This window comes from Pleurodeles waltl, chromosome 1_1 (genome assembly GCF_031143425.1).
Source record: "Pleurodeles waltl isolate 20211129_DDA chromosome 1_1, aPleWal1.hap1.20221129, whole genome shotgun sequence".
NCBI classification, from domain to species: Eukaryota; Metazoa; Chordata; class Amphibia; order Caudata; family Salamandridae; genus Pleurodeles; species Pleurodeles waltl.
The window spans coordinates 827,555,989-827,583,321 of NC_090436.1; the positions used below are offsets into that span (position 1 = coordinate 827,555,989).

Sequence of the window (27,333 nt, forward strand, 5' to 3'; positions counted from 1 at the left end):
GTGAGGCCTTGCGTAGATTCTCCTCCGGTCGGGTAGGCGATGCATCGTTTTTCTCTCCCACAGAAAAGCGATGTGTCGATTTCTAGACGAGCAGCCTCATGCCCGTGCAGGTTCACTGTAGTTTTGACGCCCAGCATGATGTACAATGGCAAAGAGCATCGATTTCAGCAGCCGCAAGTGGGTGTTGGGTCGATTTTCCAGCCGGGATGCAGGTGGTGAGTCAATTTTTCAGCCGCAATGGAGGTACTGCGTCAATTTTTCTCCTGCGCGGCTCTGGTGCGTGGATCCCAGACTTGGTTCACCAGCTTCTCCTTTCAAATGCTCTGGGACTTTATGGGGCACCACTTGGCAGGGTAGGAGTTTCAGCAAGAGAGTCCAGGTGCTGGCAGAGGAAGTCTTTGATGGCCCTACAGAATAAGGGGCAAGCTCAGTCCAAGCCCTTGGAGACACTTCACAAGCAAAGTCCAGCGTTTGTCCTTTCTAAAGTAGAAGCATTAACTGCAGGGAAACCCAGCTAAGCACACTCACACGCGAAGGGGCAGTACTCCTCCTCCAGCTCTTCTCCTTGGCTGAGGTTCCTCTTGATCCAGAAGTAATCTAAAGGTCTGGGGTTTTTGGTCCACTACTTATACCCATTTCTGCCTTTGAAGTAGGCAAACTTCAAAGGAAAGTCTCTGTTGTTTACAAGAGCCTGCCTTGCCCAGGCTTGGCCACAGACACACACCAGGTGGTTGGAGACTGCATTGTGTGAGGACAGGCACAGCCCTTCCAGGTGTAAGTGTCAGCTCCTCCCTCCCCTTTCTAGCCCAGGAGACTCATCAGGATATGCAGGACACTCCTCAGGTTCCTTTGTGTCACTGTCTAAAGGGAATTCACAAACAGCTCAACTGTCAGTCAGACCCAGATGTGGATTCCACAGGCAGGCAGAGGCACAGAATGGTTAAGCAAGAAAATGCCCACTTTCTAAAAGTGGCATTTTCAAACTGACAATCTAAAAACAACTTTACCAAAAGATGTATTTTTGAATTGTGAGTTCAGAGACCCAAAACTCCATACCTCTATCTGTTCCCAATGGGAAACTGCACATAAAAGATAGTTAACTGCAGTCCCCATGTTAACCTATGGGAGAGATAGGCCTTGCAATAGTTAAAAACGAATTTAGTAGTATTACACTATCAGGACATGTAAAATACACCAGTACATACCTTTTAAATACACTGCACCATGCCCATGGGGCTACGTAGGGCCTACATTAGGGATGCCTCACATGTTGTAAAAGGGAAGGTTTGAGTCTGGCAAGTGGGCTGCACACACACACAGACACTGCAGTGGCAGGTCTGAGACATGGTTACAGGGCTAGTCATGTAAAGGCACAATCAGTGCTTTAGGCCCACTAGTAGAATTTGATTTACAGGCCCTGGGCACCTCTAGTGCACTTTACTAGGGACTTATTAGTATATCAATATGCAAGTCATGGAAAAGCCAATTACAAATACAGTTTACAGAGAGAGCACTTGCACTTTAGCACCGGTGAGCAGTGGTAAAGAGCCCAGAGAACCAAAACCAGCAAAAACGAGGTCCAGCACACAGTCAAAACACAGGAAACAGAGGCAAAAACCACAACAAGGATGTCAGGTCTAACAGAGTAACATAGAAGGAACATAAACAGGAGAGTGAGGATCGATCTGGAGAAGTTTGAAGAGGTTGGTCTTGGACACTGAAGGTGGGGAAATGCATTTTTGGGAGACAAGAGGTAACATCCTTAGAACACATGATTGGTGCTGGAGGCACTATCCGAAAAAGGAACTGCTGTATGCAATCAGAAATGCACGTGGAGACGTGGAGTGACGTGGAGAATGGAGGTAAAGAAGGACGAGATGCTCCGTTGAGTGTTGTAAATTGGTATGAGGAAGATGGCCCAGTTGAAGTCAGTCAGCAGGTAGACTCAAACCGTTTTGACAAGTGCAAAACAAATTAGCAATAAAAGATAATTTGCTGTTCACATGTTCTATGTTGGTTCCTCTGGCATCTCTGAGCCAGAGATTAATCGATTTGGAACAACGAAGGAACCATGGAGTGGTGAAGAAAGAAAAAAAGAGTTTTGGTGAATGGATTTTTGGTGGCCATGCCTGGATATGGAGGTCGAAAGAACGATCTGACAGTGCTGGAGGTATTGTGAAAGCTGTAAACTCTTGAAAAAGTGTGCATTAGCCATGGGTTTGTGCAAGTTACTTGAGTGAACCTGCAAGGAAGTGGCTGTTAATGTAATGGGATATTTTGAGAGTACAGGTGCATTCTCTATATGTGCTGGTATTTAGTAGAACTTTACTTGAGATGGTCAGCTATCTCAAAAAGTGTGCTTTGCCTCATCTAAAAACAACTGGGGAAGTGGAGTGTTTCGATAAAACCTTACACGAACATATTCAGTTGGTGAAAGTGAAAAGTTTGGACTTGAGGAAGGAAGTGATGAATAGAGTGGTGGCATAGTTGGCTCAAAAGCTCATTTTGAGTTATGTATGTTTAAATCTGTTTATTGATTACAAAATAAACCACCTACACCCATAGGCTAATAGTCGTAATGTAGGAAATTATGAACAGGAACAAAATGCAGGAAAAACAACCCCATCTCCCAACTAAATGTCACTGCCCTTCCCCTGGGAAACTCACCCACATCATCCATACACAACCATACTCATCTCAGCCGTCCACACCCACTTCAGAGGGAGTCCATACAATGATTCATGGATATTATACAGATCCACTACCATACAGGGTGTCAGGCATATATCTCTAGTCTTTTGCGGGCAGGTTTTCTCAAAGGTTACTTCCATTGCCTCAAGTGAGATTTATTCCATCCCCATCAGAGTCCATAGGCAATGCAGTCACATGTCATTATCCGGAAGCACCTCCGTACCCCAGAGCGCTAGTATGGCTTGTTTGGCTGCACATAAAGCCTAAGCTATTGCTCTTCCCTGGTGTGTACACAGTGGGAATGTGAAAAACATTTTGTTCAAATCTGTCAGTAGTCTTTCCCAATAGGGTTTCAGTTTGGAACAGTGCCACAATAGATGCACCAGGGTACCCTGATAACCGCAGCCCCTCCAGCAGTCAGGGAATCTAGTCGGAGCCCACAAGTGGACTCTGGCGGGTGTGTACTACCAGTAATATGTGATTTTGGTCATTGTGACTCTACCAGCTGCATTGGTTGTCGTTGGATGTGTGCACTGGAAAATCTCTCCTTACTCCCTAGTGTGTGACCAAACTCCTGTTCCCATTGTTTGTGTGCTGACATACGGGGCAAGGGAATCACCTTCAGGAAAAACTTATGTCAGAAACTAGATGTTTATGATCGGCTCTGGGAATGAGCCACTTCTCAAAGGCAGTGTGAGGCTGTGCTATATGTTTCCCGATCACTGGATGTGTGACCAGTGACAGAGTTGTAGATATCTCATGCGCATAGTGTATATCATAATCTTTTTCATCTGATCAAACAGTTATAGCCCCTTCTGATCAAAAGGGCCCCCCGTGGTTTTACAATTTACGAGTTGCCAAGTGAAAAAGTAATTGCCTTCTCTTACTGGTAGGAAGTCAGGTTACCTTGGTTTGAGCTATTTTGAGGGAGAAAATCAGGCAACAAGTTGGTCAGGGCTGGATGAGTTGGTATGAGGCTGGGTGTTGCCATGTGACATTGAAACCATCTGGGTGAGTGTGTGATGAACAGCAGAAGAGAAAGAACTAATTTGTCTTGAAGATGGCTTTGTCTTGAACATGGCTACCTCTAAGTGGATGTTAAAGTACGTGATTTAGTCAAAGTGACAGTGCTACAGATACTTTTGCATGCTGTACGTTTACCAACGCTTTGAATGTTGTCAAACTGCTTCACAGTGAGGTCAGTTTGGAAGACAGAAAGATTTGGAATCTGAACAGAATTTCTTCAGTAATGTTCTGGATCTACAGAATGTTCTAGATCTGCAGAATGGACAAAGGTATCAGGTGGGAAGGTGAGGTAAAGAAATATGACTTGGCTGTCCTTCAAAATGGACAAAAGAAGAATATTCATTTCATCAAGGAAGGCATCTGCAAGATTATGCTCATGTATTGAAAGGCTAGATAGTATGTAACTCTCAACGTTCGTTTGCATCATTCTGATATTGGTCTAAGTAATTATTGTTATTTCTTTATGTTTTTTTTAAATACTAACTCTTAACTATGTCTTGTTTCCATAACGTTGCTTTAAAAATGTGTCAGTGTGAACTGGGGGCAACCTACCTGTGTTAGGTTTCCCCCAGTTCATATTGCTGGCTACCAGGTCGTTCTTGTGAAGATAGTTTGCTATTTAAAAAAAAATAATGTTTTGAATGTATCTGTTTTGTAGTCTGTATTGCTTGACTTTTCTGTCATTGACCTCCACACCATTTATATATTTCACACTGAGTGCAGAGGAGAGTTCTATTGAAGGCATCACCTACACCGTACATTGTGACCTTCCTCTGAAATTTACCCAGTTTCCCTATTCAACCCAGTCGCCCAGATTTCTCCATTCCCCAAAGCAGCAAGCAGTATGGCTGCACCACTCAGGCTTTCTTCCCAAAAGAGTTTTCAAATATTTACTTGAGTCGATTAATGCCCGCTTAATTGAAATCTGCGCTAAAAAAAGGGGAACGTGGAGAGGTCGGCGGGTGGCGTGGTTAGCAGTTTATTAGTTTCTGATGGTGAAAATTGCTAGGGTGTTATTGTCATTAAAGTTTACCATGCTAAAGACAGGGGTGACCAACGTAGTTAAAGGATTCAATCGTAACTCATTTCAGGATACCTGCAAAAGACACATTTATACTCAATACACTGGAGGTCATTTTTATATTCAGTGGCTAGCCTTCCTCCCCCACTAGACTCCGTGTACTAACACTATTACTAAAGCGAATTATTTGGAACATTTATTTTGCAAACTGGAGACTTTTCAATGTGTAGCTGTTGCTATGGCCTGCTGCTTCTCTAAATACTGGCACGAGCCACGCACATTTAACAAGGTGCCTGTTTTGTGATGGTTAAACATGAGCAGCGGACTCAAGAAATCAGTCATAGAAATGGTGTCAATGGTCTGGAGGATGCATTTGATGAATGGATTTTCATCTAACAAAGTGTCGGGTCGCCTCTGTTGTTAATGTACATTGGCACTTCGCCAGCTGTCTTACTTCAGCGATAAAACCACGACTTTAAGAAATACAAATATGCATTAGTCGAGCCAACGTCCGGCCTCATATATACATGGGCTGCAAAGGCGAGCGCCGTCTGAACAGTGCAGGCTTTCATTAATGGTAGACAGAGACTGCCATTCAAAACATTTCTCACGCAACCGTAGTGCTCCGCGAAGAGTTTCAAAGCGGGAAAGGGCTGCATCGTGACACAATCATCACTGCAGTCCAATACAGTGTAAAAAGCCATTGATTAAGACAGGATTGCAACAGCTGACACTTTCCTTTAGGGCGAAAGGGCCACGCCCCCCCCACCTTTTGCCCCTCCTGAAGAGTGCCTGTCAGGCTGAGCAAAGGTCAGCCTGACAGACACTCTTCATTTTCAGATCAGGCAGCCAGGAGTTAGACATGTGCAATTTACACAGACTCCTAGCTGCCTGAGCTGAACTTTGCTGGGCTGAAGAGGGCACAGCGCCTATGCGCGTGACCTCCTCAGCTAAACTAAGGTGCCTCAAGGTCCTTCCCTTTGGGGATGAGGGGAAGCGTCACCCATTAACTTCGACCTGGGCGCTTCAGGTTTAAGCCCTGAAGCGCCCAGGGCGAGTGTCAATCAGTGACACCTCGTCACAGTGTGGGAAGGGGTCAGCATTCTCACTGACCCCATCCCACTCTGAGACGAGGCTGGGACTGCTGCCTTCGCTCTCTGGTCAGCCAGAGAGGGAAGGTACCAGTCCCAACCCTTCTAGGACCTCCGAGCTGAAGGTAAGTGTGTGTGTGTGTGTGTTTTTTAAATGAATGCCTGGTGCGTGCATGTATGTTTGAATATTTGATGAGTGTTGTGAATGGATGTGCGTTAACATCTAAACAAATTTAATGTTTAGCTTGCTGCTTCTCTATTCTGAGAAGGGGTGGACAGGCCCGCATCTGACTCTCCACTCCCCCCAGCTAATGCCACCTCTTGCGCAAATGTGCCCTAAGCTGGCACACAGCAAACCCCCCAACTCTTCATCCACACATCAATCCCACAAGGCAATGTAGGGTGGCTGGGTGGCCAAACTTCCCGCAGAGTGAGAAGCAAGCAGCGAAGAAGAGGTCAACCCCACCTCACTTTCCCTATTGATACTCAAAACTTTTATCCTGGAATGTGGCTGGTATTAACAGCAAACTTGTTGACACTGAGTGGGGAGCACTCGTTGGAAATTTTAACGTCTGCATGTTCCAGGAAACATGGGCAACGCATTGTACATACAAACAAGGGTATAGTTCCTTTTTCAAGCCTGCTAAGCCATCTTTAGCTGGCAGGGCGGCAGGGGGTTTAATCACATGGGTAAAATCTATAGAGGGGAGTGGTGCAAAGGAGTTATATGTGGATTCTCATGATATTTTGGCCGTTGCTATCTACCCAGCCTCAGGCACTCCTGTCCTTTGTCTAAATATTTATAGCAGACCGGGACCCTCAAATCACCGATCTCCCATTGTCGAGCTATTGAATATTTTAATCCCAGACCTTCGCCTCAAATATCATATCATAATAGCTGGTGACTTTAACGTTCTACTTGAACTTAATGCAGATCACATAGAGGTCATGCAGTCTGAAGATAGTGTATGGAATATCCCTCCTCCTGTGACTTTTCATTCTACCCAGCAAAATTTATATAAACCAAGCGCTAGGGCCTCACAGATAGTGGACCTCATGATATCCCATGGCCTTCGTTTGGGTAATGGCCGCTTTCCAGCGGACACTCCGGCCAGACCAACCTTCTTCAGGGGCTCATATAGCAACAAATTGGATTATATCCTTTTTGATTTAAGACTATGGCACCATATTCTAGACTTAGAGGTGGGTCTTCCCCATACTAGTGATCATGCTCCCCTCCAGATCACATACAAGAGTTCTCTCCTAGTAGGGGTCGCACTTCCCCCTGTCTCCTCTACTGCTATGGAGCTGTCCAGTAATAAGCGTACAGTAAGGTGGGACTCCTTTGTGCAATCAAACAAGCTTCAAGGAAAATTGCGTGCCCTAACCTCTTCTCACCAGTTATTTGATACCAACTTTATTTTGGCTCCATTAGAAATATTGCCTCTTCATTTGGACCTTTTTTCTACTCTGAAAGAGCTGTTTACTAAACGTCCAAGGCCACTGACTATTTCCTGTATTCGACCACATACTAAATGGTTCAACAAGAGGTGTAGGGAGGCCAAAAATACTTTGGCCATCGCGCTAAAGACCAAAGACAGATCAGGCATCATCACTGCTAGACGTCATTATGCTTCCATTTGCAACAAAAGTAAATTCGAGTACGAAGAGGGGCTATGGAGCAATTTACTCGAGGCAGCTACCGTCCATGATTCAAAACGGTTCTGGCTCCTAGTTTCCTGTGGTGATCAGAACCGCGCATCTCACCTGGAGTCTTATATTTCTCCTGACATCTGGCTTTCCTACTTTAAGGAATTGTATGGACCATTGTCGGCAAGTCATACTTCTGACATAATTTCGGAGGAGCCAACAACTTTTGACGAGCCTTTGGCTTTCTTGCCCCCTTTTACACTGAACGAAACTGTGTCGGCCATTGCAGCCCAGAAAGCAGCAAAAGCCCCTGGGATGGACGGGATCCCCTCTGATATGTTTAAAGTGGACCAGAACACCTGGGGCCCATATATTAACAGACTTTCTAATGCCATCTTGACTAGCAGAATTTATCCTGACTCATGGAAAGAGGCGATTATAGTGCCCATCCATAAGAAAGGAGAGAGGAACAACCCGGGTAATTATAGACCCATTAGCCTCCTCGACAACCTTCAAAAAATTTTCTGTTATCAGTTGTTGAGCAGGCTGAACAAGTGGCTAGTTGAAAATCAAATCTTAAATCATCTACAAGCGGGCTTCAGAGAAAAAACTAGCACATTAGATCAGATATTTCGTTTTACTTCTATTAAATGGAAAGTTGTCGATGTTGACTTAGGCCATCTATATGTAGCATTTGTAGATCTAAAATCGGCCTTTGATCTAGTACCCCGTCACAAACTGTGGGAAGTTCTGTCTAAAATAGGAGTCCCGTGTTCTATTTTAAATATTATCAGGGATCTTTACACTGGCAACTATGGCAGAATTAGATGGGGCCCACAAGGTGAATTAACAGAAAAATTCCTTACTGCCCGAGGTGTAAGACAAGGTTGTGTTCTTGCCCCTACCTTATTCCTTCTCTTCATAAACGCATGCATCCCTTATCTTATGGAGTGCTCTAACGACTCGCCTAAAATAGGAGGGCAGAAGATCCCCTGCCTTCTTTTTGCCGATGACACCCTGCTGGTTTCTCAAACAGCCACAGGCCTATCAACCCTGCTTTCAAGATTCATTGACTATTGCAATGATTATGGGCTCGAAATCAACCGATTAAAAACCAAGTGCATGGTGTTTGGCGATAGGAAAGGCAGAATGAGACGACCTATCTATTTAGAGGGTGCCGCGCTGGAAAGAGTCAGCGATTTTGATTATTTAGGCCTGAAACTTGAAGACTCGCACAAGTGGCAGCGCCACATCCAGAAGGCAACTTTACGATTGCAACAGCGAGCGAGTGGCATTGCAAGATTTGCAGCTAGATCTCCTAGCTTTGCCATGACGCCCGCAGTAGAAATTTACAAACTACAAGCAAGAGGGGGAGCAATCTATGGAGCTGAACTGTGGGGCCACTGTTGCCTGGATGATTTGATAAAAGTGGAGAACTCTTTCTTAAGGTCATTGCTAAGAGTTCCTTCCAGTACCCCAATGCTCCCAATACGCATGGACCTAAATCTCCCTTCTATCAGCCAGATTGTTGCACTCAAGCCCCTGTTGTACTGGATTCGCCTATGGTCATCAGATTCTCTTGTCCATTATAGATGTGCGCTAGCTAACTTGATGGCCAACAACACTAGCTCCAAAATCAAGTGGTGTGCATATGTAGAAAGGACCCTCTCGCTTCTTGGTTTGGGGTCCTATTGGAAGGAACCATTATCTATCCCTAAGAACGCAACCCAGACTCTAAAGGATGCTTTCTGGCTCCATGTTCAACTTTCCCAACTGTCCGCTGTCTCGTCATCATCCATGACGGGAAACTTTTTATATTTTAAATGTCATTATGAATTTGCACAATATATGGATATAGTATCTTCCCCGTTTGCTCGTTCATTATACATTAGATTCAGGGTGGGCTCTCTTCCTTTGCGTTCCCTCACTTATAAATGGCCTAATTTTAGTTGTTCTTCTAAGATGTGTCCGATGGGCTGTGCTAGAGAAGAATCAGTAACCCATATCCTCTTCCAATGCCCCGCATACTCCAAACAAAGAGCCCGTTGGATCATTCCTCTGTGCAGAAGTAAGGGTTTTAAAAACTGCTTGCTAGCTTTGAGAATTTTTAAATCTGATTCATCGGTTTTAGTGGTTTGTTGTTTGTCAAAATATTTAGACTCAATCTGGCGTATCAGATTGAACACGCTTAAAAAAGCAGAGGGAAATTTAACAATGAATGTGGTAAACAACAATTGATGGATTTATCATTGCATGCACATATCACTTCTATTGCTTCAGATGCATCCCCTACCCGCTGTTTTTATTTTTCTTAGATATTTTTTAAATCGAAATGTTCTTTTTATCTGATATGGTTTGCCAGGCTTGTATCTTATTCTTTTACCTATAATGCGTTTTTACATAACTATAAGGTGCGATTTTCCATGAGGGAACTGCTTATGTGTAAATATTTCTCTTTTCTTTTTTTTCCTTTTCAATCTTTTATGACTTAAATTGTTTATCATGTAGCTTGCCGTTCCTTTTTTGTGTGATGCGCTTTTATGGTATTTATATTTACCGAAATAAACTAATGAATGAATGAATGATACTCCCACCATAGACCCTCCCCTACCTTCCCCCTCACCTATCCTGCCCCTCCGACGCTCTTCCACATCACGCAGAGTCCAGTGGAGGGACTAGGCTGTGCCTGTTGGTCTCCGCAGAGTCCTTCATTCTTGTGCTTTCCTGCAGTTACCAAGAATAATTTACCTTCATTGTTTTATTTATTTTTGCAGATTCTTTTGGAAGGTGTTCTTGGTGATGGCTCGATTGCTAGCATTGCAATTTTTGAAATAAAGCTAACTACTGGATATTGCATACGTGAGTATAACCTATTTTCACTTTTTAAAGAGGACCAAATAATTCTTTAATAGTGGTCTCCAGTGAATACAAATTGTTACCAGGCTAGGTTTTTGAGATAAAACTTGATTGAAATATATTATGTGGGTCAATAAAAACGTATCTTCGGCACATTAAAACCACTGTGATCCATATATATCCATGGGCTAAATTATATACATTTGCAATGTTGCTTGTGGCATGTTTGCTCTGGAATTTGCACTGGGGGCCTGACATGTTAACACAGTGAAAAGTGTTCAAGCAGTGCAGCACATTATGTCATCTTTCACCATTTCATCTGGTTGGAAGAGCCCCACAATTGTCACCCTCTCCTGCTTGGCATTGTTTAAAACAGCTGCCTGTGAGCATTCTTCCTACCAGGCTTCTTCAAGCTTTCTTGGAGGGGCATAACTGTCAACAAAGCGGCAGGCTCAGTAGACCTTGCGCTCAGTGGTGGACGGGGCCAATTGCATCCCAATTAAGGTTGTCTTTTGCTACCCTACTCCAGCAAAGAGGGGCTCGTATTCTTTGTTTGCTTTAGGGTTATTCTTACCTACACCTCTTTGCATAATGCCACCTATTTTCCAATTTTTCCATCTGCCTAAATTTACCTTGATCAGGTGTGTGACATGATGGTTTGATGGTACTGGAGCAGTGAAACCCTTCTCCCTCTATATAGGAAAGGTTTGTCATACGTTATTAGTCAAATATGTATACATCGTTGTGTCTCTTGCACAACCAAAGTTTTTTCCATATGTCAGTATGAGATTCATAAAGCCAGAAATGTCTTAGTGCAGCATGCAAGGGTTATGTGCCAAAGTTATGCTTCATTTTCATAAGAACTTGTCTTCAAATTTACCATGGGTAAGTTGGACATTTCAAGGAGAGTGTCAAAGTAGATGTCAGGGAAATACAATGCAAACACAGAACACTCATGAGTTCATAACAAGATGGTGATTTGCACACACCTACAATGTATTTCTGACACGCACCTGCACTTTTATAGTTGCACGTGAATGTTCCAGGCGTAAGTGGTGCAGAAAGCATGGAAAAGTTCTCCAGTAATGTCCTCTTGGAAGCGAAGACTACTCTTCAAAAATAGTTTACATCAAAAGAAAATGTAAATACAAGTATGTGTTTAGAAACATCCTTATTTATGATTCATATTTTTATTTATTTATTTATTTTAAGAGTTTTCTATAGCGCTAGCAAGACCGAGAGGGTAACAGAGCGCTTTACAACAGAACAGAAAATAAACATAAGAAACACACGAGTCAAGAGTCACTTTGTAGAATGAGGATACATAGGGGTTGTCATGAAAAGAAGGGTGGCAATTCGAGGAAGGAGGGGTGGTGAAAGAGAGACCCTTATTGATGTGAGGGTTGGTTTAGGAGGAATTCTTTCAGTAGTTTCTTGAAGGTCATGTGGGAGGGGTTAGATCTGATGTGAATGGGTAAGGAGTTCCATATTCTCGGAGTGTTCTTTGAGAAGGAGCATGATCGAGTTTTTTGCTTGTTAGGTTTCGGTAGGAGGAGGAGGAGAGAGTTTGTGCTTCTCAAAGATCTGGTTTGACCAGCTTTCACTAGCTTGTTAGCGAGGTATTCAGGTTTCCCAGTGTGAAGGGCTTTGTGTGTCAGGCATGCAGTGCGGAACAGGTAAAGGGCCTCAATCGAGAGCCATTTCAGACTCCTCAAGGCTGGGGAGATGTGGTCAAATTTTTTAGTTCCCGTCACTAGTCTAGCAGCTGCATGAAGAGTGGACCTCATAGGGGCGAGTTGGGATTTGGCTGTGCCAGTGAGGATAGAGATCCCATAGTCTTGTCTTGAGAGTGCCAGTGCTTGAGTGGCCTGTTTGAGGTCATCTTGGGGAATGAAGGATTTGATTTTGTGAAGAAGTTTAAGGCTGAGGAAGGCATTATTAGCGTTTGACTTGATGTGGTCCTGCATGGTCAGGTTGGAGTCCAGAGAGATTCCCAGGGATTTGACCGTGGTAGACGGGGAGAGAGTGCATTTGAGGGCGTCAATAGATTTTAGCCATTCTTGCAGTTGAGGAAGCTGGTTAGATTTCGAGAGTAGGAGTATTTCCGTCTTGTCGTGATTACGTTTGAGGTGGTTATGTGAGAGCCAGCATAGGGCTTCTTTAAGGGTATTGTTCAGATGGTGGATGTCGTCTAAGGTAGATAGTTCAATATAGAGTTGCGTGTCATCAGCATAGAGGTGGAAGGGGATATTGGCTCGAGTGAGGATAGTGGTAAGAGGGTCCATGTAAATGTTGAAGAGAGTTGGAGAGAGGACAGAACCCTGGGGGACCCCTCTGGTGATAAGGGAGGTGGGTGAGGTCGAGTTAAGAAGTTTTACTTGTTGTGTTCGGTTTTGTAAGAGGGAGGAAAACCAGCGGAGGACAGTACCTTCAATGCCTACTCTCTTTTGGAGGGAGTCGAGAAGGAGTTTGTGGTCGACAGTGTCAAAGGCTGCTGTAAGATCAAGGAGAATGAGTAGGCAGGGTCTGTCAGAGTCAAGAGAGATGAGGAGGTCATCTACAATGTTAAGGATGGCTGATTCAGTGCTGCAGCCTTTCCGGAAGCCAGATTGAAGAGGGTTTAGGAGGCTGTTGGAATCAATATGTTGGGTTAATTGTTGGAGAGCACATTTTTCAAGAACTTTGGCCAGGAAGGGAAGGTTGGCGACAGGTCTGTAGTTGTGGAGGTTGTTCGGGTCTGCTCCTGGTTTCTTTAAAATTGGCGTGATTTGGCCTAGTTTTAGGCAGTCTGGGAATACGCCCGTCTGGAGGGAGCTATTGATGATCATTGTCCAAGTAGGGGAGAGGGACTGGTGGAGTTTTTTTGCCAAGGAGGAAGGGAGGGTGTCAGCTAGGTGGGAGGAGGTTTTGGAGGAGGACATGAGTTTGGAGATGTCCGATACCAGGAGGGGTTGGAAAGAACTCCAGTTAGCGGGGGCCGGCAGCTGGGTCCGGATGGGGAGAGTGATTTCAGTTAAGGGGGACGGGTTGTCGGAGAGGTATAGAGCAGGGATAAGATTGATAGTGGATGGGAGGCGGGGCACAATGTTGGGGGGGGAGTCCCTTGCTAAGGAACGTTCAATCTCAGTGATTTTATCGTTGAAGAAATTGGCAAAGTTAACGCAGGTGGCCTCGGTAGTGGGTAAGGGGTTGGGAGCAGGTTTGGTCGTTTGTTGTTTAATGATGTTAAAGAGCTCTTTCGGGCAGTTTATGGCTCTGTCAAGGGTATTCTGGAAGAAGGATCTTTTTTCATTATATATGTGTTTTTGTAACTTCTTCGTGCACTTCTGAGCTGATCTAAGTGGGTAGAGGAGGGGTCAGATCTCCAAAGTCTTTCAGTGGCTCTGAGTTGTCTTCTCTCTGAGTTGAGGTCATTGTTGAACCAAGCTCTAGATGGGATGTTTCGCAGCCTTTTCAGTTTTAGAGGGGCAAGCTGATCAAGTATGGTAGTTATAGTCGAGTTGTAGTGGGTGGTTAAATCCGTCGTGGAGAGGATGGTCGAAGGGGGGGGGAAGAAGAGAGGTGATTTTTTCTTCAAGGGTAGATAGGAGGATTTGGCTGACATTTCTTTTCCAACTAAAGGATTTTTGGGGATGGGGAGTGAGTTGGGGGATATAGTTGAGATGGAAGAGGATGATATGATGATCTGACCAGTCGACAGGAAGGATATCTTCGACCTTGAGGGACTCTTTATGCGCTATAATCGCATCTAGTGTAGCGCCTTTGCTGTGGGTTTGGCCCTTGCAGTGTTGGGAAAGGTTGTTGCTGTGAAGGAGGTCATTTAGGGATTGGATGAGTGCATTGTTCTCATCATTCCAGTGAAGGTTGAGATCGCCCAAGATGATAAAGTTGGGGTCAGAGAGGGAGCAGTGAGTTATTAGGTCAGCTAGGTGATCCGCAAAAGGTTGGGTACTACCAGGGGGTGGTAGAGAAGGTGGAAGGTCACCTTAGAGTTGTCGCTGGTCTTATAGGAGGCGTTCAAGTGTTCACAGGAATTGAAAATGAGAGCTTCTTTGAAATCTATTTCTATGGTATTTTTGTGGATGATGGCAATACCTCCCCCCGGTCAGTTCTTTCTCTCTTTGTTGTGGATAGAGTAGCCGGGAGGGACAAGGGTGTCCAAGATTGGTTGCGAGAGTTCGGTTAGCGAGGTCTCTGTGATGAAGGCAATGTCAGTGTTATGGTTGAGGATAGCGTCAGCAAGATCCGTAGCGTGTTTGACTGCTGATCTACAGTTTATGAGCATGCAGTTGGTGCGAGGATGGATCTTAGGTTCAGGTTTGGGAGGGAGAGGGGGGATATTAACGAGGTGGGCAGGGTCTGGGAGAGGGAGGTTGTATATGTTGTCTCCTGAAGCCAGTGATGACTTGTATGTTCGAAGGGGGGGTTGGGGTGGGGAGGGACGGGTTATAGGAGAGAGCGAGTATGGTGGCTTCCTTGTGGGATAAAGGAGGGATTGTTCTTCTTGGTCTCGAGGTGTTACGAAGAAAGGGTCTAGAGGGCCAGTGGATACTCTGTGAAGAGTTGTTCACCGACGGAAGCGTGAGTGTCTGGGTCGGCACTGGGAGAAACAGTGAGTCGAGGCTTCTCGCTAAATTGTTGATGCCTTGAATGATGAGTTCTAGTTGGGATTCAAGGTTGGAGAGCCGTTCATTGATATTTGTGGAGGGAGAGGAATTAGGGGTGAAGGAGTGGGAGATAAAGTTCTTCTCAGGTAGGGGCTGGGGTGGTTGATTCAGATGGGATATAGGATCACTGGGCAAAAGGTTAAAGGAGGCTGTCGAGGGGTGGGAGGGGTTAGAGTCAGATTAAGGGTTAGGGGTGAAAGGGGGGGCAGGCTTGATATGAGTATCTCTACAGGTCAACAAGTTAGGTCTAGAGGAGAGCCGGGGAGAAGGGGGGTGTGAGGGGCGATGGAGGAGGGGGAGTCGAAGGGGGGTTCGGAGAAAGGAGAGGTGTTATGGGGGAAGATCAAGGGAGTTTGGGAAGAGGAGACAGAGTAGGAGTAGTGACAGGGGGTATTGAGGTTAAGGAAGTAAGGGGCATGGTTAGGGTGAGAGGGGAAAATGGGGATGAGTGGGTCAGACAGGATGGGGTTGTCAACACTGGGAACCAGGGGGGCAGGGGGTGGTGATGGGGGGGATAATGGGGGTGGGGTGTCAATGGGCTGTGGGTGGATAGGGGGGGAGGGAGTGCAGACTTAAGGGAGGGGAATAAGGATTCAAAGGCACGGAGGTTGGAGTCTTTAGCTTGAATCATGATGGTTCCATTTCTGAAGATGGAGATGATGACATTTCCCTGGAAAGCCGGGGAACTCTGGAGATAGAGAGTTTGCAACCGTGAGGGAAATTAGTAGTCTTGGAGGGGTGGAGGTGGGTAGTGAGGAGGGCGTTCCATTTAGCCGGGCGTTTAGTGAAGAAGATGAGATCAGTCTTTTTCGGGGCTTAATGGGCATTGAAGTAAGTGTCCACAAGAAGTAGCTCCGGATGTTGCCTGGTAAGTTTGCGTTTGAAGTTTTTCAGCGCAGAGGGGGACAGGTGATTAGGGGGAGAAATGGAGAAGGAGTTGGGCCCATGGGGTTTAAGGAAGGGGGAAATGGGTGAGGAGGTGTATCCTGTGGGGAACAACATCAAGTGGACGAGATGAGGCTGTTGCTCGTAGGGGGGTTAAAAGGGACTCAAGATAGGGTGGAAAGGGGAGAGGGGGATAAGGTGGGAGGGATCAGGAAGGGGGCCAAGGATCTGGGGGGGGTTGACAGGAGGAAAATCAAGGGTAAGAGGCTCGAACTGGGGTAGAGAAGCCCCACAGATTGCGACAGGGAGGGAAAGAAGGGAGATCTAGAAAGGAGTGTTCTTGTTGGGAGATGGGCGGACACAGAGTGGGAAACGGTGAGAGGGAGACCACTAGTTAAGGAGGAAGGAAAGGTGGGGCAGGCAAGGGGGCAGGGGGCCCCACATCAGGGGATCACTTAGGACCAGCACACAGGGTCAGGATATACAGTACTGAAACCAATCTGCATTAGTTACCTGTCTCGGCTGAAAACTCTAAGAAGCTTTTTTATGGGGCTCAAAGAGGACCACACTCATGTTGGCTTTGTGAGATGACTCCTCCATTGTGGTGTCTGGCCGTGTGGGAGATTCGGAAGGCGGGGGAACAGGACCTTAGATGGTGGCACCTTTGCAGACCAGTTATTACTATTCTGACAGGGTGGTGTAGCCCATTGCACATTCCTAATGGGACCTCCATTACCTCCCCTTTCTCCTCTGACACCATGGAGATACCACAATGCCAACAGTGGTTTGGCGTGATCCGACCAGCACATTTAATACACTGAGTGATGCAGATCTCAAGGTGGCACTGAAAAGGGGGGAGGAGCACTGTGTCGGCTGATGGAGATTGTGGCACACCAGGACCATGGAAGGTTGCAACTTATTCCAGCAAGGCACAGACATAATGTTGAAGAAAGGAGGCCAAGGACTGTCAGCAGTAGAATCTCAGCCCATATACAACCCTAGATCTCCCACAGCCAATCAGGCTCAAAGCCCAATGTATGGAGATTCTGCAGACAAGCAAGAGCTAACCAAGGGTGAGCGGTCAGTTTTGTGCTCAATTAACTAGTTCCAAACTGACCTTCACTCTATACCCAGCTAAATCAGCTTACAGATTAAGACAATGGAGTCAAAAGTGGAGATAATAACCAGCAGGGTTGGTGGAGCAGAATGTCTGTAAGGTAGAAAAGTGAGCGAATGATCTGGGGTGCTCACACACCATGATGGAGTCCTTTTTGAGAGGGATGTCAGATATGGAATAATGTGCAGAAGATGTCCTGGTTAACTGTGACTGCAATTGTAAAACTTTAAATATCCCAAAGACGGTCAAAGGAGCAATTATTTGTTCTCCCCCTGAAAGTGTCTGTGATATGGCGTCCAACATGGTTATTAAAATTCTAGTGACATTCTGTAGTAACACTGATCAAATTTTCAGACTGTCCACAAACACCCTAGTGAGTAAATCGAAAGGTGTTGGCACCAACATACTGATTTTAAAATATTCTGGGGACAGCTACAGACTTCAAAGGTGGACAGAAAAGCCAAAAGACCAGATATTTGCTGATCATTGGGTTTACTTATTCTCATTTGACTTGCAACTTTGTGGAAGAAGCATGCCCTGCAGGGATTAGGGAACAGCTGCAGAAGTTGTTGATGTCTCCAATAGGGAGCCACCCCACACAACTCAATATGAAACATGAGGGAAAGATGCATGTGTTTACTTAAGAGGAACCTTCTTGGGGCTTTCTGAGTGATATGAATAGATCTAAAGACCTGCTGTACTAAGTCCACTTCGCAAAAGAGTACATGCTAATTGTACGCCGACTGAATGGAAAAGGGGCTTAATTTTGCTTAATGTACTTATCGGTTGCACCATAATATGTATATTTGCAGATCACAAAACATTTTGTCTCATTCATACTAATGTGACAAAAGGCATTTTAGATCTCCTCCAAATGGCTGTGAGTCCCTAGTAAAGTGCACTATATGTGCCCAGGGCTTGTAGATTAAATGATACTAGTCGGCCTGCAGCAGTGATTGAGCCACCCACTTAAGTAGCTCCTTAACCTTGTCCCAGGCCTGCCATTGCAAGGCATGTGTGTGCAGTTTCACTGCCAATTCGACTTGGCATTTAAAAGTACTTGCCATGCCTAAAAGTCCACTTTTTCTACATATAAGTCACCCCTAAAGTATGCCCTAGGTAACCCATACGGCAGGGTGCTGTGTAGACAAAAGGCAGGACATGTACCTGTGTAGTTTACATGTCCTGGTAGTGTAAAACTCCTAAATTCGTTTTTACACTGCTGTGAGGCCTGCTCCCTTCATAGGCTAACATTCGGGCTGCCCTCATATATTGTTTGAGTGGTAGCTGCTGATCTGAAAGGAGTAGGACGGTCATATTTAGTATGGCCAGAATGGTGATACAAAATCCTGCTGACTGGTGAAGTTGGATTTAATATTACTATTTTAGAAATGCCACTTTTAGAAAGTGAGCATTTCTCTGCACTAAGGGCCAGATGTAGCAAGAATCGAATTTGCGAATCGGAAATTGCGAGCCGGTGTGACTCGCAATTTCCGATTCGCAAATTCGTATGCAGAATGGTGTCTCAGACACCTTCTGCGAATCGCAAGGGGGTCGCAAAGACCCACTTCATTAATATTAATGAGGTGGTTCGCAATTTGCCACCCCCTTGCGATTCCCTGCACTCAGAGGGATGGTGGCCTGCTGGAAACAGCAGACCTCCATGTCTGTGATTGCTTTTTCAATAAAGCAGTTTTTTTGTATTGCAGCCCGTTTTCCTTAAAGGAAAACGAGTTGCAATACAAAATAAAAAATGAAACCATTTGGTTTCGTTTTTTCAGAGTAGGCAGTGGTCCATTGGACCAATGCCTGCTCTGAAAAAACATTTTGTGCTACATTCAGAAAGGGGAAGGGGTCCCATTCCTTTTGCGAATGATTTAGCACCCACTTCAAGTGGGTGCTAACTGCGAATTGCTTTGCGACCGCTTTTGCGGTCGCAAAGCAATTCTGCATCGCAGTGCGAGTTGCAAATAGGAAGGGAACACCCCTTCCTATTTGCGAGTCGCATTCCCATTTTGCGAGTCAGTACCAACTCGCAAAATGGGAATGTGCATCGCAAAGGCCGTTTTGCATGGCACAAACTGCGATTTTCGCAGTTTGCGCCATGCAAAATGGTTCGTACATCTGGCCCTTAAATCCTTCTGTGTCTTACAATCCACGTCTGGCTCGGTTTAGTTTACAGCTCCCTTGTGCATTCACTCATACACACCCCAAACATAGGATACTCAGCCTCACTTGCAGACATCTGCATTTTGAATGGGTCTTCCTGGGCTGGGAGGGTGGAGGGCCTGACACTTGCATGTCAAAGGACAGTAGCCTGCCCTCACACAAAGGACTGCCACACCTCCTGCTGGGACTCTGGCAGACCGGATTGAACTGAAAGGTGACCTTGTGCACTTCTGAGCCACTCTTTGAAGTCTCCCCCACTTCAAAGGCACATTTGGGTATTTAAACAGGGCCTCTGCCCCTACCAACTCAGACACTTCCTGGAGAAGAAACCTGAACCAGAACCTGCATCCTGCCAAGAAGAACTGCCTGGCTGCCCAAAGGACTCACCTGACTGCTTTCTGTGAAGGACTGCTGCCTTGCTGTTGCCTTGCTGCCTTGCTGCTCTCTATGTGTGTTGAAGAAGTGTTCTCCAAGGGCTTGGATAGAGCTTGCCTCCCGTTCCCTGAAGTCTCAGGATCGAAAAGACTTTATCTCAGCAAGAAGGACTCCTTGTGCCACAAAATTCGACGCACAGCCTGCCAGAAATGTAGCACAGCCTGCGCCGCGTTGAAAAATGAATCGCGTGGCGAACCAGAACGACACAGCCCGACTTCGAATCAAGAAGATCGACGCAGGGCCAGCGTAGCGACCGGAAGTTCGACGCATGGCCCACTGGATTGATGCACAGCCGAGCCGTAACGATGCATCCCGACTTCCAGAGAGGATTCAATGCAGCGCCTGCCATGCAGTAGAAATTTAGACACAACGCCCATCGAATCGATGCACCTCCTGTGACTTCGTCCTGCCAGTGCAGGAAATCCATGCATCATCCCCGGGGCATCTGAAAACCCTGCAACCCGAAGAGGATCCACGACTGAGCGCCGGAAATCGATGCACAGCCGTCCCTGAGTGAAAACTAAATGACGCATCCCCGTGTGGACCCAAGAAATCACGCAAACCCCTTTGTTTCCACGCATCTCCTCCTCTGTGGTTCTTTGCGGACATTTTGCACACAAACCAGGTACTTTGTGCTCGAAAGAGACATTTATTGCCTTTAAAAGACTTAAGACACTTTATATCACTTTTACAGTGATATCGCAATGTATACTTATTGCATTTTAATCGTTTTGACCTGCATCTTATCACATAAATATTATATATTTTTCTAAACACTGTGTGGTGTACTTTTGTGGTGTTCTACTGTGTTATTGCATGATTTATTGCACAAATACTTTACACCTTGCCTTCTAAGTTAAGTCTGACTGCTCAGTGCCAAGCTACCAGAGGGTGGGCACAGGATAATTTGAATTGTGTGTTACTTACCCTGATTAGAGTGAGGGTCCTTGCTTGGACAGGGGGTAACTTGACTGCCACCCAAAGACCCCATTTCTAATAGGCCCTATCTTTAAATCAGGGTCAGATTAATCTTTTCTTCTCAGTTCCAAGGGATGACGAGAACCTGCATCAAATTATTCCGCGCTATTACAGTGTAACTCAGTGAGCCGCAAACTAAGGCCCTCATTATGAGTCTGTTGGTCCAAGACTGCCAGACTCGTGGTGGTGGTCTGACCGTCGCCAAAGCGGTGGTCCGACTGCCTTGGCGGTGGCCAGACTACCACATTATGACCATGGTGAAAGCGCCACGGTCGGCCCGTCGACACCACCATTTTCCCTCCACAGTAGGGGATGGTGGTGCCAGGGGTCCTAATCTGCCAGGGCAGCACTGCATGCAGCGCTGCACTGGTGATTATGAGTCCCCTCTCAGCCAACTTTTGCATGGCGGTAGCACTGCCATGTAAAAGCTGGCAGAGACGAATAGGGCCCCCTGCACTGCCCATGCACTTGGCATGGACATTGCAGCAACCCCAAGGACAGCCCCATCGCGCTTTTCACTGTCTGCTTTGCAGTCAGTGAAAAGCGCAACTGCTGCTGTTGCACCATACGCACTGTAACATTGCCGCCGGCTTGATTACGAGCCGGCGTCAATGTTGTGGGCTGTATCCCTCTCTGTTTCCGCCCGCTGACCCAGCAGGAAACTCATAATAGGGGCAGCTGGAAGGTCACCACACAGGTGGTGACCTGCCCGCAGGAGTTTGGCGGGTGGCCTTTTCCGCCCGCCAAACCCATAATGAGGGCCTAAATCTCAGAGACCATCTTTAAGTTTCAAAGAGCTTTTATTACAGACTCAAAGTCAAACTTACATAAATGAGTCTCAATACCATAGTAAAGATGTACACAATCACCAAAGGAGAGTTAAATGTCACACAATGTTAAACTTCACAAGCGTATGAAAGACAAGCATCTCAATAGCAATAATGCAGAAGATCATAAACAAGGACTGATGTTTAAATTCTAAAATTAAATTCTTCTGCCTGACCATGGAATCTAAGTTATTAACTATTCTAATACTAAAGATTTCAGAGAAAAAGGTCAATGAACAGAACGTCTGTCGAAGTTTCAGTTAAGATAGGTGCAGCAGCAAGAAGCCACATGAGAATTTAAGTCTAAGGGATATGGCTCAGCATGGTCCTCGAGCAGCAAAAGTCAAAGGAAATCTGGCTCTTTCACTAGCTAAACCACACTTTAACTCCCAGTCCTTCAAAAGGCTTACGGCATTGTAAAAACATCCTCACTGAAAAACAAGTCTTCTAAATCTAAATTAATTGACAATTTAACTTCTGAAGCATTCTGCATTGTCCTTTCTAAGGAACTTCAGAAAAGTTACAGCCATCATTCCAGGTTACTCCTTTGTTGCTTGTGAGGCCTTCCGCAAATCTTCTTATCTCTTGAGCAAAAGAAACTTCACGTTGAAGGTTAGGCAAAGAAAAATAATTGTGACTTCACACCAGCTAAGTTAATGAAAACACAAATATACTTTCAGTTAAATGAATTCTGTTGTTTATGGTGAAACTCAAAATAACTACATAGGCTAATACTTCTAAAACACTATAACATAACATGCTTTCAAGATGATGATTATATGTAGCTTACTTAAAACATTACATCCACTGTGCACTTTATTCATATGTATTGCAGTGCACATTCAAAGGAAACCATCTTTTCACATTATGCAGAAAAGTAACTGCCAGAAAAGCGACCACCCTTTCATATTTAGGCCCTCATTACAACCTTGACGGTCGGTCGAGGCCGACTGCCAAGGTTGTACCTACAGATGGCCGCCCATGCGGCCGGAAACCCACTGGCCGCATTTGGACATCACCGCTGGGCCGGCGGGCAGAAACAGAGTTTCCGCCTGCCGGCCCAGCAGTGATGTCGGCTGTAACATTGCAGCCGGCTCCAAATGGAGCCGGCGGCAATGTGGCGGTCCGGCAGGTGCAGCAGCACCCGTCACGCTTTTCACTGTCAGACAGGCAGAGAGTGAAAATCTTGATGGGGCTGTGCCTGGGGGCCCCTGCACTGCCCAGGCTAAGTTGTAGGAGGCTGGACTGGCTTGTAGTGAGTACCAAGGGGTACTTGCACCTTGCACCAGGCCCAGTTATCCCTTATTAGTGTATAGGGTGTCTAGCAGCTTAGGCTGATAGATAATGGTAGCTTAGCAGAGCAGCTTAGGCTGAACTAGGAGACGTGTGAAGCTACTACAGTACCACTTAGTGTCATATGCACAATATCATAAGAAAACACAATACACAGTTATACTAAAAATAAAGGTACTTTATTTTTATGACAATATGCCAAAGTATCTTAGAGTGTACCCTCAGTGAGAGGATAGGAAATATACACAAGATATATATACACAATAGCAAAAATATGCAGTATAGTCTTAGAAAACAGTGCAAACAATGTATAGTTACAATAGGATGCAATGGGGAAACATAGGGATAGGGGCCACACAAACCATATACTCCAAAAGTGGAATGCGAACCACGAATGGACCCCAAACCTATGTGACCTTGTAGAGGGTCGCTGGGACTATTAGAAAATAGTGAGAGTTAGAAAAATAACCCTCCCCAAGACCCTGAAAAGTGAGTGCAAAGTGCACTAAAGTTCCCCTAAGGACAAAGAAGTCGTGTTAGAGGAATAATGCAGGAAAGACACAAACCAGCAATGCAACAACTGTGGATTTCCAATCTAGGGTACCTGTGGAACAAGGGGACCAAGTCCAAAAGTCACAAGCCAGTCGGAGATGGGCAAATGCCCAGGAAATGCCAGCTGCGGGTGCAAAGAAGCTTTGACTGGACAGAAGAAGCAAAGGTTTCTGCAGGAACGAAAAGGGCTAGAGACTTCCCCTTTGGTAGACGGATCCCTCTCGCCTTGGAGAGTCGTGCAGAAGTGTTTTCCCGCCGAAAGGACGCCAACAAGCCTTGCTAGCTGCAAATCGTGCGGTTAGCGTTTTTGGACGCTGCTGAGGCCCAGGAGGGACCAGGAGGTCGCAAATTGGACCTGGAGAGAGAGGGGACGTCGAGCAAGACAAGGAGCCCTCTCTGAAGCAGGTAGCACCCGGAGAAGTGCCAGAAACAGGCACTACAAGGATGCGTGAAACGGTGCTCGCCAAAGTTGCACAAAGGAGTCCCACGTCGCCGGAGACCAACTTAGAAAGTCGTGCAATGCAGGTTAGAGTGCCGTGGACCCAGGCTTGGCTGTGCACGAAGGATTTCCGCCGGAAGTGCACAGGGGCCGGAGTAGTTGCAAAAGTCGCGGTTCCCAGCAATGCAGTCTAGCGAGGTGAGGCAAGGACTTACCTCCACCAAACTTGGACTGAAGAGTCACTGGACTGTGGGAGTCACTTGGACAGAGTTGCCGGATTCGAGGGACCTCGCTCGTCGTGCTGAGAGGAGACCCAAGGGACCGGTAATGCAGCTTTTTGGTGCCTGCGGTTGCAGGGGGAAGATTCCGTCGACCCACGGGAGATTTCTTCGGAGCTTCTGGTGCAGAGAGGAGGCAGACTACCCCCACAGCATGCACAAGCAGGAAAACAGTTGAGAAGGCGGCAGGATCAGCGTTACAGAGTTGCAGTAGTCGTCTTAGCTACTATGTTGCAGTTTTGCAGGCTTCCAGCGCGGTCAGCAGTCGATTCCTTGGCAGAAGGTGAAGAGAGAGATGCAGAGGAACTCTGATGAGCTCTTGCATTCGTTATCTAAAGTTTCCCCAGAGACAGAGACCCTAAATAGCCAGAAAAGAGGGTTTGGCTACCTAGGAGAGAGGATAGGCTACTAACACCTGAAGGAGCCTATCAGCAGGAGTCTCTGACGTCACCTGGTGGCACTGGCCACTCAGAGCAGTCCAGTGTGCCAGCAGCACCTCTGTTTCCAAGATGGCAGAGGTCTGGAGCACACTGGAGGAGCTCTGGACACCTCCCAGGGGAGGTGCAGGTCAGGGGAGTGGTCACTCCCCTTTCCTTTGTCCAGTTTCGCGCCAGAGCAGGGCTAAGGGGTCCCCTGAACCGGTGTAGACTGGCTTATGCAGAATTGGGCACATCTGTGCCCAACAAAGCATTTCCAGAGGCTGGGGGAGGCTACTCCTCCCCTGCCTTCACACCATTTTCCAAAGGGAGAGGGTGTCACACCCTCTCTCAGAGGAAGTTCTTTGTTCTGCCATCCTGGGCCAGGCCTGGCTGGACCCCAGGAGGGCAGATGCCTGTCTGAGGGGTTGGCAGCAGCAGCAGCTGCAGTGAAACCCCAGGAAGGGCAGTTTGGCAGTACCAGTGTCTGTGCTACAGACCACTGGGATCATGGAATTGTGCCAACAATGCCAGGATGGCATAGAGGGGGCAATTCCATGATCTTAGACATGTTACATGGCCATATTCGGAGTTACCATTGTGAAGCTACATATAGGTAGTGACCTATATGTAGTGCACGCGTGTAATGGTGTCCCCGCACTCACAAAGTTCAGGGAATTGGCTCTGAACAATGTGGGGGCACCTTGGCTAGTGCCAGGGTGCCCTCACACTAAGTAACTTTGCACCTAACCTTTACCAGGTAAAGGTTAGACATATAGGTGACTTATAAGTTACTTAAGTGCAGTGTAAAATGGCTGTGAAATAACGTGGACGTTATTTCACTCAGGCTGCAGTGGCAGGCCTCTGTAAGAATTATCAGAGCTCCCTATGGGTGGCAAAAGAAATGCTGCAGCCCATAGGGATCTCCTGGAACCCCAATACCCTGGGTACCTCAGTACCATATACTAGGGAATTATAAGGGTGTTCCAGTAAGCCAATGTAAATTGGTAAAATGGTCACTAGCCTGTTAGTGACAATTTGGAAAGAAATGAGAGAGCATAACCACTGAGGTTCTGGTTAGCAGAGCCTCAGTGAGACAGTTAGGCACTACACAGGGAACACACACATATAGGCCACAAACTTATGAGCACTGGGGTCCTGACTAGCAGGGTCCCAGTGACACATAACAAACATACTGAAAACATAGGGTTTTCACTATGAGCACTGGGCCCTGGCTAGCAGGATTCCAGTGAGACAGTGAAAACACCCTGGCATACACTCACAAAACAGGCCAAAAGTGGGGGTAACAAGGCTAGAAAGAGGCTACTTTCTCACACAACCCCCCCCCAAACGAAGGACAATAAGGCTAACCTTGGCCAGTTGAGACTTTATTGTCTAAGTGGTGATAAGTAGAGAGTAGCTCTGCAATAGACTGGTTACTCCCTTTATCATCCACTATATGGTTACTTCCCTGTGGGGATGTAAACCACCCTGTTTGAAGTTTTTTAGCTAAGCAACAATGTGAAGATGTATTTTCAGAGTTTCTATCAATATGTTTTAGTTTAGAGCAGTGGGAATTGTCCACTGAACCTATTTGTAGTGATGGAAATGCCAGACAGGGATGCTGTCTCAGAAAAGCCATAGCTGGGCAAAAACTTTGTCCATATGGCTGGAAGAGAGAACAGGGATGCTGTTTCTCTTGAGTTGGAGCAGGGCAGGGATGCTGTCCTATGAGCTCCACACTAGGGCAGGGATGCTGTCCTAAGTGTTGTGAGGCAGTGCATGGTTTCTGCACTAAAGTTTCTCTGGGAGGGTTGGAGGGATGCTCCATGTTAACTAAAATGGTGCTCTTTTTCTCACCAATGTTAGTTATCCCACAGAGAGGTACTTCTACCTCAGGGAGTACAGCTTTGCCAGCTGATGATTCCCTTGGAACAGGTGCCACCCCAGGAGAGGTTTCTCCCACCACAGGAATGCTATCCTGAATGGCAGGGTGGTTAGGGGATACTGTGATACCCTTTTTACCTGTTGATGGAGAGGGATCCTGAGTTTTTAGGCCTTCTCTCCTTTGCTTTTTCATTTCAGTAGAAATGAGAGGGAACAATTCCTCAGGGATGCCCAGCATGGCTGCATGGGCATAAAACTCTACATCAGCCCAACCTGAGGCCTCTAGGTCATTACCTAAGAGACAGTCTACAGGTAAGCTAGGTGATACCACCACCTGCTTAGGGCCAGTAACTCCACCCCAACTAAACTGAATTATAGCTAAGGGAAGAAACTTAGTGGAGTTATGGACATCAATAATCTTATACTGTTGTCCAATGATGTGTTGATCAGGGTGCACTAGGTTTTCAGTCACCAAAGTGATACTGGCACCTGTGTCCCTGTAGGCCAAGGCCTCAACACCATTTATTGAAACTGTCTGCCTGTACTTATCCATTGTAAGGGGACAAGCAGCCAGTGTGGCAAGGCCAATGCCACTAGGTGTGACAGAAACTGTCTTGGGACTGACTACCCCAGTTTCTATGATGGACCCATAAGTGAACCCAACTACACCCTTTGCTTGACTGTTGCCAGCAGTCCCACCACTAGTACCACTACTGCTAGGGGCACTAGAGCTTGATGTATTAGTGGTGGTAGGCTCAGGGGGTTTACCTGGACAGGACTTATCCCCTGGCCTATGGCCTCTGTTTTTACACACAAAGCACCAAGGCTTTTTAATGTGTGCAGGTTGGGAAGAAGAGGAAGAATTTGTTTTATCCCCACCCTCTGAAGAGTGTTTAAGATTTGAAGTGGGATCTTTGGTTTTACCCTTGTCCCCATGCTTATCTTGAGATTTTTCACCATCTTTCTTCTTATTGCCATCTTTGTCACCCCCTGTATGAACTTTTCTGTTCACCCTTGTTCTGACCCATTTGTCTGCCTTCTTTCCCAATTCTTGG

At 46.2% G+C, this 27,333-nt stretch overlaps 1 protein-coding gene across 1 annotated transcript in view; it reads left to right on the plus strand.

Moving 5' to 3' along the window:
• Positions 1-27,333, plus strand: part of MAMDC2 (MAM domain containing 2) — a 480,378-nt gene that overhangs the window by 208,812 nt on the left and 244,233 nt on the right. Inside the window, exon 4 of the mRNA XM_069228830.1 lies at positions 10,254-10,338. Coding sequence (XP_069084931.1) covers positions 10,254-10,338 — 85 coding nt within the window. The remainder of the gene's footprint in view (positions 1-10,253; positions 10,339-27,333) is intronic.